We start from the raw sequence: 12,847 nt of genomic DNA on the forward strand, positions 1-12,847 counted from the left end.
GAACCCTTTAACATACCCAAAATAAACAAGCATAATTTTTAAAACTTCACTTTTGGGCAGTGAAATCATCTAATAATCTAATTATCATGGTTTAGGGATATGGGAGAATACTCTACTTCATTGGTTCCAGTATTATTTGGAGAAACAATTTGGAACTTTTGGGTGAAATAGTTCCCTTGTATTCTATTACATTCATCAAATAGCATAAGTCCAACAATGAAATCTTAATTTTCCCTTGTATTCTATTTTCTTTTATTTCATTCATCAAATAGCATAAGTTATTCTTTTATCACATTCGAAGATCAAAAAATCACACAACCAAATTCACATATTTAAGCTTAAATCAATAAACAATATTTGAAAGGCTATAATTTTGGTAATTCTTTATGTAGACGATAAAAAAATTATTTTTATATTTATTTATGACACCGAATATAATATTTTTACTCATATTTACCGGTTAGCAATAATTAACCACAAAAAAATGAATTGTAAGTATCAAAAGTTACAATCATGAGTAAATAAGAACAAAAGTATACATTAAATAGTAATAACCATACATATGAAATTCGCATCGAATAGGATGGTTGAACCGAAAAATGGGTAAACTGAACCCAAACTAGTATGATATACCATGTATATTATATTGGTCATACAATAATATCAGTTAAAATTGATTAAAGTTAATTATACCAGCCCATTTCATTTAAATTATACCGGTTATACTAGTCGATTCTCATTTAAAATTATTTTTTTGTGAGAGTGACTTATATTTATCAAAATGTTGTTGTGGAGGATAAAAAATACAACCCCTATATTTATTTATACTTATAAAACATGATATACCATATAATCAAACATTTTGTTTTAATAAATAATAGGGTATGTAAAAGTATATATCATTTTTTTAAGTTCTTAAGTTCATTGAGAAAACATGAAAATAGAGACAAAATGGTTATAATTCTTAAGTTCACTCAGAAAACATGAAAATAGAGACAAAATGGTTAAAACTTAGGTATGTTGAAATTTGAAATTTATAAATCAATAATTGATTCAATCAATATAACTTACACATAAAATGCAACAACATGTAATTACAATTTCCCCAATCCCATAAAAAATAAATTGTTTATAAAATATTTTTAATAAATTTAGGACCCATATCTTTTTACGAACACAGAAATGCAAGACCGACCGGCCCGGCGTGGTTGACATCACATTAGAAAACAGAATCCCCTTGCACTCTAATGCTGAGGTCATGAATGATGAGTCTCCATGAGATCCATAAGTTTTATCTTTCCAAAGTTGCCAGAATCTAATCTGTCAAATGTTTCACTAACCTCCATAATGTCCTTATCTGATACTTTACCCAATTCCTTCAGCTTGTATACAACATATTCTGATTTACTGCATTCCAAAACCATGTATAAGTCACCAAATCATGAAAATTCAATGAAAAGTGGAGTCGGCTACATGGATCGAACGACAGCATAATATTCTATCATATATCATGTTCACTGACAAAACATTGAGCTCTAAGTCTTTCTTTATCATTTTCCCTATAGTTTTTCTTGCTCTGTCTCTTCCTCTAGGAATTAGACTAGCTTCCATTTGATATTCTCTCCTTACGGGGCTTCTAACAGTCTCCTCCACAACTGTGTAACTGACAATTCTACCATAGCTAAGGCGCAACTCTACCATAGCTATTCAAACTTTCTCTCTGATGCATTCATTTCTATGCCATAACTGTGTAACTGACAATTGGCTTAACTAACTACAGTTGTATAACAGATTTGGGTCCCACCAGCTTAACCCTTTATTCCCTATTCCATCACCTAACAGATTCTGGATTCAACTACATTAATTGTTTTGAAATGAATAACAAACATTTAACAGCATAAAATCTTTAAAAGAAGGAAACTTACTTTTTCATTAACAACAACATTGATTCTAAAAATCACTCATTTTTTATGAGATGGAAATGTAACAACAATGCATCATACCTCACAAAGCCATCATTGTCAATGTCTGCAGCAAGAAACTCAGAAACAGTCATATCCTGACCGAGAATCCACTTCGCCATCATTCTATGCCTCTTATCAATTCTCGCCTCGGCCAAATAGAGAAACGCCCGAGCCACAGCAAGAGTTGACACAAGTAGCCAAATTGCAGCGAAGATACGACCATGAATGGTCTTAAAGGCCTTATCACCATACCCAACCGTCGTAACCGACATAACCGAAAGATAAAAAGAATCCAACCAATCAAGCCTTTCTACAAAATGCAGAACCCCCACACCAAATCCAATACAAAGGACAACTACTCCTAGAGCCAATGCCACTTTCAACCTAATCCTCATCCTCCCTTTCTTCACATCAACTAAATATGACCCTCCATTTTTCTGACCCCTACCCTTAACTGTTTGCAACAAATAATTCTCTTGCAAATCAAGGACAAAACTAACCATCCCACTTAACAATATGTCTATAAAACCGAAACCGATCAACACAAACAATATAGCAAAAAGCTTTGTTGTTGTAGTGTTAGGAGTAATGTCACCATAACCTATTGTGCACATTGTGACTATGCAAAAATATAAACCATCCACTATAGGGTGAGTCTCACTAGATGAAAAATTATGGCGATTGAACCAATAAATCACTACCCCTAATGACAAATAAAGAACAAGAAAAACAAAAGCTTGGAGAACAATACTCTGAGTACCAAAATGGGGTCTTTCCTCAGATTGATGCTGATTTAAGTCATTTAAAATAGTCCTAGCCGGCGCGGTTTTAGACCGGTGAAGACTGGGTTTTTGGCATCCATGATCAGGGTTACTAAGGCATGAAGATATGTTTTTTTGTTGTGGATCAAATAGAATTTCTTGGTTTGGATAAGAAGGTTTAAAGGAAACTGTTTTGGCCTCAACCAAAGGTGGTGAAGAAGATGAATCTTTTGAGGAAGGGCCAAAGATGAGTCTATCTTTGAACTCCATTGGGTTAACAGAGATATTGATTTCATCGCTCTTTGCCGATAAGAGACTCAAATGTGGGAGTAGAGGCTCTTTTTCCATAGCTTTTGGGGTTATGTGGGGATGCAGAAAAGTGATTTAATGCAAAGAAAGGAATCAACTTTGTGTTATGGAATTGATAATACCATTTTTATTCTTATCTCCCACAACTAATCTCTTTAAAAGATTTAGTGTGCGAGAGAATCTTTGGAAAGTATTCTAAAGAAATGATTAGAGAAGCGTGGACTTTTTATTAATTAATTAATATTAATAAGGTTTTGACTTTATGGAAGACATTGATGAAGTTGTTATAGTCATGTCTTTGTTGGTCGCGAGAGTGAGAAAGGAATGGTTCCAAATGAAAGTATTTGATGAGATTTGAAAAAAAATAATGAGGGTACGAAAGATTCATACACTGTCATGTTATCTACAATTTATTTTGATTATTTTTTATAAAAAGTCGAATATATTAAATATAATGGTGGATGATACAGTAACATTATATAAAACTCATATATTGGTAATGTTTAGATCTTTTTATAAAAATTAATTAATGGGAGTATGATGTGTATTCTGAAAGTGGTATTTTTATATTATTCCTACATCATTCATTTTAATTATTATTGACTTTTTTAAATAATATAATACAAATAAATAATAGATTATATACTAATTGAGTATCAATGATGAGTATATTTCTTTCTGAATAAAGTAAAGGTGTTAATTTTTTTATACTATAAAAGGTATATTTTTATCTTTTAGGTAAGAAATTAATCTCTTTCGAAATGTATAATTGTCTCTTTCAACAAATATTATTCTTAATGATGAATATTTATACTTTTTGGTAAGAAATAGATTTTCCTTTCTTTTAGTAATATTAAAGATCTAATAAAATTTTATAATACTAAATCAATGTCTTATCTTCTTCCTTTTAGTTGAGATGAATGTTTATACTTTAGTTATTATTTTATTTAAATAAATTTAAAATTGTGGCACAACAACTTACCTATATTAAAAACACAGTTTATTTTGGAGAAAAAAGTCAAAAGTTTCTAGGCTATGGATTTTTAGTTTAAAGTTGGCTTAACAACTTACCTTTATTAAAAACACACCTTATTTTTGGACAAAAGTCAAAAGTTTCAAACCTATAGATTGTCTACTTATTTTTCCAATTAAAATATCACAATTCTAAATTTACTCTTAAATTCAAGGTTATGTTCATTCATTTTTATTGTTCTGCGAAATTTCATATTAAAATTTTGTGACATGTTTTATTTCATGTTGTTTTTATATTATCTTTTAATTTAGTTTTGTAGCAGTTGCAACTGAGTAATAAAAATTAAAAAAATTACAGTAATATAAATTTATGATAAATATTAAAATATATATAATAAAAAATATGTTAAAACAATAAAAATAATTCAAAGATTGTCAAATAATATCATACAATTTTCTTCAATTTACTATATAAGAATAATACTTCTACATTATTAAAATAAACTAAATTAATTAATATTTGACTTTCAAATAAGATACTCAAATATAATTAGATTATAATTTTAACATATTATAATTCTATAATTTATAATCTCATATTTTATAAACTAAAATTAAAAACATAAAAGATGGGGTAATAACAAATATTATGTTTAACTTACGAATGTATCACATGTTGGATTAACCTTTTCTTTATTTTAATCCACCACATAAAGAGCTGAATCAACCTTTTATTTCATGTTTCTTGTAATAAGTTTTATGAATGTTTCGTTCTAAATAGACCTTTTGTTGCTGAAATTGGTATTCGCAAAAGGATAATATTAAATTACTAATACCTAACCTGAAAATCTTAGTCATAATAAGAATAGGTCTATCATTATAATAGTGTATATTAATATTAGTCCACCTATGACTAAAAAATCTATTGTCAAAATACAAATTAATTGTAAAAGAAGATAACTAGTAAATTTTAGAGTTAAAATAACATAATAGAGTAATATTGATATAAAAAAAATTAAAATTAAATAGTAATAATGATATGACAGTTGAAATTAAAAAAAATATAGTGATAATTTTTATTGTTAGTAATTTAATGTAATTTTTATATATATACCAATTTTATTGAGAAATAAAATTGAAGGAGTAAATATAATTAAGAAAAAGAAATTAGTTTATGATAGTTGCTTGAATAAAAAACATACATATGAGCAGATTTTGTGGACTTTTCTGATAATTGAAAGATACATGAGTTTGACTTCTATAATTGAAAGATTTTTAATGGGAATTTGGGAAAAATTCTTATTGATATAACAATGGGTAAAAAATTACAATGGTGATTGATGCATCATAACTAAAATATCATAAAATTGTTCCATTTTTATCTATAGCTTTTTCTCTTCTTTTTTTTAAGTCGAGGGTGCAACTACACCCTGAAATATATTAAAGATAGAACCAAGTTACAAAGAGAGGATCAATGAGAAACAAATCTATAGCTAGGAAGGTGATTCCTATTTCTAAAGCAATCATTGGATATAAAGTTAGGAACTGAAGATCAACTAGAGTTGGTTTTGGAATTGATCCCATAGTTTACCAATTTATCCGCACACGAATTCCCTTCCCTATAAATATGAGAAACAATGCAATCCATTCCTTCCATAGTTGCTTTAAGCAGCAACCATTTGTTTAGAAGCTTCCAAGGAGGTTTATGTTTACCCTTGAAGATGTCAACCATAATAGAAGAGTCATATTCAAGCCAAACCGCATTCCAACCATTTGAATTAGCAAACTGAATTGTTGTTATTGCTGCATTAAGCTCGACAAAAAGGGCATCTTGATTGCCATAGAACTCAGCAGTATAGACCAGGCAGTCACCATTGTAGTCTTTGAATATAGCTCCCCCCAGCAGGACCAGGAGATCCTCTAGCAACTCCATCCGTGTTAATCTTGATCCTATTTCTTAAAGGAGGATACCAAACCACTTCTAATATAGAGGGAGCCTTAAGATAGTGAGTTGAAACATTGAAGGCTTTAAGAATACAAAACTCTTGCATAGAAGGTTTTGCAATAGCTTTAGTTGTGTTTCCAGATAGAGAGGTGGCCATTCTAATTCTATTCAAGACAATAGTCAGATTGCGGCTTTTGTTTTCGAATCTAAACTGATTTCTGCACCACCAAATTGTGCTAATAGAACGGATTATGCAAGTAGTAAACAGGACCTTGACTTGGCCACAACAATCATTTCTACGGGCAAGAAGAATTGATATGACTGAAGAAGTGTCCAAACTGATATTGAAGATGCATTTGATCCAATTCCAAATGGCAAGGACGAAATGGCAATTTAGAAAAAGATGAGTAGATGTTTCATCTGATGCTAGACATAGACTGCACATTGAAACCATGTTGCAGCCTCTCTTTTACAAGTTGTCATCACAGGGCATTTTGTTATTAATTAATCTCCAAATTACAAAGGACTTTGATGGAGGGATGGCCATTGACCAAATTGAGATGTACCAATTTATAGGATTGGAAGCTGGAGAAAGGCATTTGTAAGCCTCTTTAAGAGTGAGAACTCCATCAGAAGTGCCTTTCCAACAGAGTAAATCCTGACCACTAGAAGAATTGGTTGTGGCTATTTGCTCAAGCAGAAAAGGGAAACGATTCACCAACAGTTTAGGAAGAGACCAAGATGAATTGTGAAGGAAGTCTGCAATTTTAGCTTTTAAAAAGACAATGCCAATCTTGAGGGATATTCAAGAGGTCCACCAAGGGTACCCCAACCAATTGTCCTTCCAGAAACTAATGTTTTGCCCTTTCCATATGATCCAGATAGAGTTATCAAAAGCAACATACCAATTCATCCTAATGTCTAGCCAGATGGATGACTTGAAGTATCTACTTGAAGGATTATTAACATGGCCAAATCTCTTTCTGTATAGGATAGCCCAATCCTTATTAGAACTCATCATGTCCCAAGCAAGTTTAGTGAGAGCAGCCTGGTTTAACATCCTTAAGGATCTAATACCAAGACCTCCAATATTTGTTGGAGAGAAAACTTGAGACCGAGACACAATGACAAGTTTTCTATTATTGGTATCCCCTGATCAAATAAAGTTCCTGATGCAAGAGTCCAAGTTCTTCAGCAATTGAATAGGCCAAGCATAAACATGAAAACTGAAGACTAACATGTTGTAGATCACATATTTAACCAATTCAACTCTGCCCATAATTGATAGAGAATGACCTTTCCATTTGGAGAGTTTACTTGGGATTCTGTCAACAATAGGTTGCAAGTGAATCTTTCTAGGCTTGCCTTTGAAGAGAGGGACCCCCAAGTAAGTGAATGGGAGAGAACCATCATTAAAACCCAAATAAGAGGATAGATTAGCAATTTTCCTAGGAGATGCATTAGAAGTGTAGAATTTGCACTTACTAGGATTTATGTATTGACCTGAAGCTTGAGCATAGTCATTGATAAGTTGTCTTAAAGCAAGTAACTCTCTCTTGATTCCTTTGCAAAAAATAAGAATATCATCCGCATACAACACATGGCTAGGAGTGTTAAGACCATTAGGACCAAAGATGGTACTAAGTTTATTATTAGCCACCATATTTGAAATACCCATACTCAACACATCTTCAGCCAAACAAAAAAGCAAAGGAGAAATATGATCTTCCTGCCTCAAACCCCTAGAACACTTGAAGAAACCAACATTTTGGCCATTCACATTAATGGAGAGCATAGCTGAATGAAGGATAACCTTGATCCATTGGATGAATTGATTATGAAAACCAAAAGTCTTAAGAGTTTGCAGTAGAAAATTCCAGTCCATAGTGTCAAAAGCTTTCCTAACATCAAGCTTGATTGCTAAATTGCCACCAAAACATTTGTGATCCAGGAGATTAATAGCTTCAGATGCAATGCAAATACATTCAGAAATATTTCTATCCCTAATGAAACCTTTCTGATGAGGAGAAATTATTCTAGAAGCAATGTAGGATAATTTGTCTGCTAAAACCTTAGTGATGATCTTGAACTAGAAGTTAGCAAGAGCAATGGGCCTAAAGTCTTCAATCTTGTTAGCATTAGCAAACTTAGGAATCAAAACCACACTGTTTGAGTTCAGATTAGGCAACAACCAACCTTGAGAGAAGAATTGTTGGACAAAAGAGCAAACATCCTTACCAATTGTGTTCCAATAGCTTTGATGAAAACTCCCTCCAAAACCATCAGGGCCAGGGGGCCCCTCACCATTGAGGGAAAAAACATCAGCTTTAATTTCCTCCTTAGAAGGTATGTAATGAGGTTAAGGTTTTCCCGAGGGAGCACAAGCTTAGGAATGACTTCCTGAATCAAATGATTAGGGGAAGAAACATTAGGAGTAGCAAATAGAACAGTGAAGTAGTCCAGAGTATGAGTGGCTAATTCATTCTAATTTGATATGATTCTATCACCATCTTTAAGCACTGAGATGGACTTAGAGACCTGTCTGATCTTAGTAATTTTGTGAAAGAAACTTGTGTTTCTGTCACCACTCATATGCCAATTGATTATAGACTTTTCTTTCCAAAAAATATTCTTCCATATTCAAAGCCTTCAGCAAATTGAGTTGAACAATACCCTCTTGATCAAGCAAATCCTCATTAGGACCATCATTATTGATGCAAGACTGAATATTTTCCACAGTAGACAAAGCCTCTTGAACTCTATGATGAATGTTGCCAAAAACATTCCAATTCCAATTTTTGAGCTTAACCTTAAGCCTTTTAGCTTTTCAGACAAAATAAACATTGGGCAATGATGAACAATATATTACACACTATTTATAACCTTAATTTAGCATGATTGATGATTCTTGGTGCCTAATTGACTTTGTTTCACATGATTTAGTGTTTTAGACTTTATTAAACTAATATTCCTAAAATGAGTTAATTTGAGATTATTTGGCTTGATTAAATCTATTATCATTTTCAGGTCACATTTGACACCAATGTCATTTTGGGCATTATGGAAGTCGAGGATATGTGTTGAAGTGAAGATTGTAATTTTATTTTAGGAGTTGTTTTTATTGTAATTTAGTCTTAGGCCCATTGTTTAGGCCTAATTTAGTTTTATGTATGTTGGAGGGGTTAAATTCGGATTCTCCACTCCAAACACACACACTTTACTTTTCCTCACTTTGAAACATAAAACATTTTCGTTTTTCCATCTTTTTGCTCTGCTAAGGTTTCACTCATTCTTCATTTTTCATTTTCAGTTTGTTCTTCCATTGCCATAGAATACTAAATTTTTGGACTAAGTTCTTTTGGTAATGTATCACAACTCTTGAGGTTTTGTTATTCATGCATTTTCGATTTCTTTATTGTTGATATCTTCTATCTTATTTCTGAATATGGTTTGCTTAATTCCGTTGCTTAGAAACTGGTTGGTTAAGTTTATCTTCACTTAGTTGATTTACTCTCTCTAGTGCATGAATGCTTAGTTCGTGTGAATTTGTTAATCTTTTCATGTTTATACTGATTTCGCCTAGTTTGAGGTTAAAGTTCTGGAACTTTGAATTGATTATTGCTTGGTTAATTGAGTCTCAACAAATTCGGAAGTTAATGGTTGGAATATGAAAATAATCTTTTGAAACTGATGATTGAGTTGTGAACAAATGAACCAAAGGGATTTAGCCGTGTTATTACATTGCTTAACTACTGTTTCTGAATTTGATTTATGTTCATACTATCCAACTTGTGTGTGTGTGATTATAAGGTGTTTGAATCTTTGCTTGAAAGGTAATCCTTGGGAATCGACCTAGGAGTCACTTCCTAGTACTGCAATTTTAATTGTTATATTATTTGTATCGGGTACGGCTTCGATCAAATTTGGCGTCGCTACTGGGGATTATCGATTCTTGTCAAAGGTTCTTAGTATAGTTTAGTGTGTGTCTTAGAATAACCATTCTGTTTGGGTTTCAAAATCTGTATGTAGCATTCACTGTTTGTTGTTTGTTGTCTTGTTTAGCTATTTGCCTATTGGTTGATTCGGGTGTATGTTAGTTAATATAGTTGTGGTCAGAATTTTTGCATTAAATTTTATTTCCACACTTCTTTCATGACATATTGAATATTGGATGCATCATAGTCAATCACAATGCTGCTGGTTGTGAGATACAAATAAGTAGTGACTAGTTTTACTGTTGATTTTCTATTTTGGGCATAACTTTGGAACCGTTAATCAGAATTGAACATATTATATATGCATTTGGGGTAGAAAAATCTAAGGATTATTTCTCTACACACTGCGTCTATAGAACCCACCCTTAAAATTCAAAAGAGACTGTTTACTATTTCTTTTTTATTTTACAAGTTTATTTTTCCAATTGTTTTGATTTTGTTGCATTTAATTAAATTAGTTAGGCTTTGAGTTTTGTCCTGAAATTTTTTGTGGATGTTTCCTATTGTATTAGGATTTTATTGATGCAAAGTCTTGGTTGATCACTGAAATTTAACATGTATTTTACTTACTGCCCTACATGGTTCTTACTACTGCATTTAGTGCATGACTAGGAGAAATTCCAACTCTTTGCATCCAATAAATCCTGAAATTGATAGAACATTTCATAGTTTGGTTAGACAAGTTAGGAATTTAAATTTAGATAGTGAGTCTTTTCATCTTAGTGTTAATCTACTTGATAGTGATACTGATTCTACTATTTTGTGCATTCTGCTGCATACTCTAAAAATATGGCTGAACCACCTCCAATCCCACGTGAGAGGACATTAAGGGAGCTGTCTGCACCTGATTTCACATACGAAAGCTTGTGTATCTAGTATCCCAATGAGGATGTGCCATATATGCTCAAAACTGGACTAATCCATTTGTTGCCTAAGTTTCATGGACTTGCAGGTGAATGTCCTCATAAGCATCTTAAGGAGTTTCACATTGTATGTTCCACCATAAAGCCTCGTGATGTCCAATAAGATTACATATGTTTGAAGGCATTCTCTTATTCACCTGAGGGCGCTTCAAAAGATTGGTTGTATTACTTGGCCTCTGGTTCTATTACTAGTTGGGATGATCTGAAGAGAATCTTCCTTGAAAAATTCTTTCTTGCCTCCAGGACCACTACAAACAGAAAAGATATTTATGGAATCAGAAAACTACATGCATAAGGTTTATACGAATATTGGGAGAGATTTAAGAGACTATGTGCAAGTTGCCCCATCATTAGATCTCTGAACAACTCCTCGTGCAATATTTCTATGAAGGTGTGAACAACATGGAGAGGAATATCATTGATGCTGCTAGTGGTGGTGTATATCTCCTCATCCTCATCCTATCCTCATCCTCATCCTCGTCCTCATCCTCATCCATGTTGATTGAGAAGATGTGTTCCAACTCACAATAGTTCAGTGCAAGAAGTAGTGATGCTATAGTGGTCAGAGGTGTCCATGATGTTGGGACAGATTCGCTAAGACAAGATAAACTTGAGAAAAAAATTGACTTCCTTGCTACCTTAGTCAGTCAACTTGCCATGAATCAGCATAAACCTCCACTTGCAGCACAAGTTTGTGGCATTTGCACCACAACTGGCCATTATGATGATGTTTGTCCTTCTCTCTTGGAGCCCAAAACTGGTGACCATCCTGAGGCCTATGCTACAAATATTTACAATAACAGACCTCGATAACAACAACAGAATTATGATCCTTCATCAAGCAGATACAACCTTGGTTGGAGGAATCACCCAAATTTTAGATGGTATGATCCTTCACAGCCTATCCAGGACCACCATTTCAGAATAATAATGTTGCACAAAATAGACCACATGTGTCTCCTCCAATCCAACAGTAGAGGCAACAACAAGTGAATAGTAATCATGCTCCTGTATCTAGTGAACCTTCATTAGAAGAATGGGTGAGGCAAATGACATTGCAGAATATGTAATTCCAGCAAGAGACCAGAGCTTCCATTCAGAGACAAGAGTCTTCCATTCAGATTTTGACCACCCAGATGGGACAAATGGCTACTTCATTAAACACATTGCACTCTCAGAATTCTGATAAGTTGCCTTCCCAGACTATGGTCAACCCGAAGAATGTGAGTGACATTACTCTAAGGTTAGGCAAACATATTGAAGTTGATCTAGCTACATCAAAAATGAAGCAACCGGTTTTACAAGAGACTGAGAACACTAGTGAACAAATTCTTGCTAGTGAACCTTACACAAGTGCTACACAACCATCTTCCATTCTTCTTCCATTTCCTCCAAGAGTCATTCAAAGTAAGAAGATGGAAGAGGTAGACAAGGAGATCTTGGACACATTTAGAAAGGTAGAGGTGAACATACCTTTACTTGATGCAATCAAAAAAATTCCAAGATATGCAAAATTTCTAAAGGAGTTGTGCACTCACAAGAGGAGGCTCAAAGGTAATGAGAGGATCAACTTGTGCACTAATAGCACACTAATAGGTAAACATGTTCCTTACATTCCTGAAAAATGTAAGGACCCAGGTACATTAGCTATACCTTGCATAATAGGTAATAACAAATTTGAGAATGTCATGTTAAATCTAGGTGCTTCGATTAATGTTATGCATATGTTTGTCTTCATGTCTCTTTCACTTGGACCTATGCAACCCACTAGGATAGTGATTCAATTAGCAAAAAGGAGTACTGCTTATCCTGTTGGTTTGGTAGAGGATGTCTTGGTTCGGGTTGGTGAACTTATTTTTCCTGCTGATTTTTATATTCTAGATATGGAAGAGAGATCCTCCCGTAACACATTTCCTATCATTTTGGGGAGGCCATTTTTGAGAACAGCCCGAACCAAGATAGATGTCCATGCTGGAAC

At 33.2% G+C, this 12,847-nt stretch overlaps 2 protein-coding genes across 2 annotated transcripts; both read right to left on the minus strand.

Moving 5' to 3' along the window:
* On the minus strand, positions 1,176-3,145 carry LOC109350966 (two-pore potassium channel 3-like). The gene is made up of 2 exons (XM_019592279.1): positions 2,004-3,145; positions 1,176-1,407 (listed from the first exon to the last, which is right to left on the minus strand). The coding sequence occupies exons 1-2, from the start codon at positions 3,071-3,073 to the stop codon at positions 1,257-1,259; spliced, it is 1,221 nt and encodes a 406-aa protein (XP_019447824.1). The 5' UTR covers positions 3,074-3,145; the 3' UTR covers positions 1,176-1,256.
* Positions 5,559-5,939, minus strand: LOC109358584. The gene has a single exon (XM_019602937.1). The coding sequence runs from the start codon at positions 5,937-5,939 to the stop codon at positions 5,559-5,561; it is 381 nt and encodes a 126-aa protein (XP_019458482.1).

This window comes from Lupinus angustifolius, chromosome LG01 (assembly GCF_001865875.1).
Source record: "Lupinus angustifolius cultivar Tanjil chromosome LG01, LupAngTanjil_v1.0, whole genome shotgun sequence".
NCBI classification, from domain to species: Eukaryota; Viridiplantae; Streptophyta; class Magnoliopsida; order Fabales; family Fabaceae; genus Lupinus; species Lupinus angustifolius.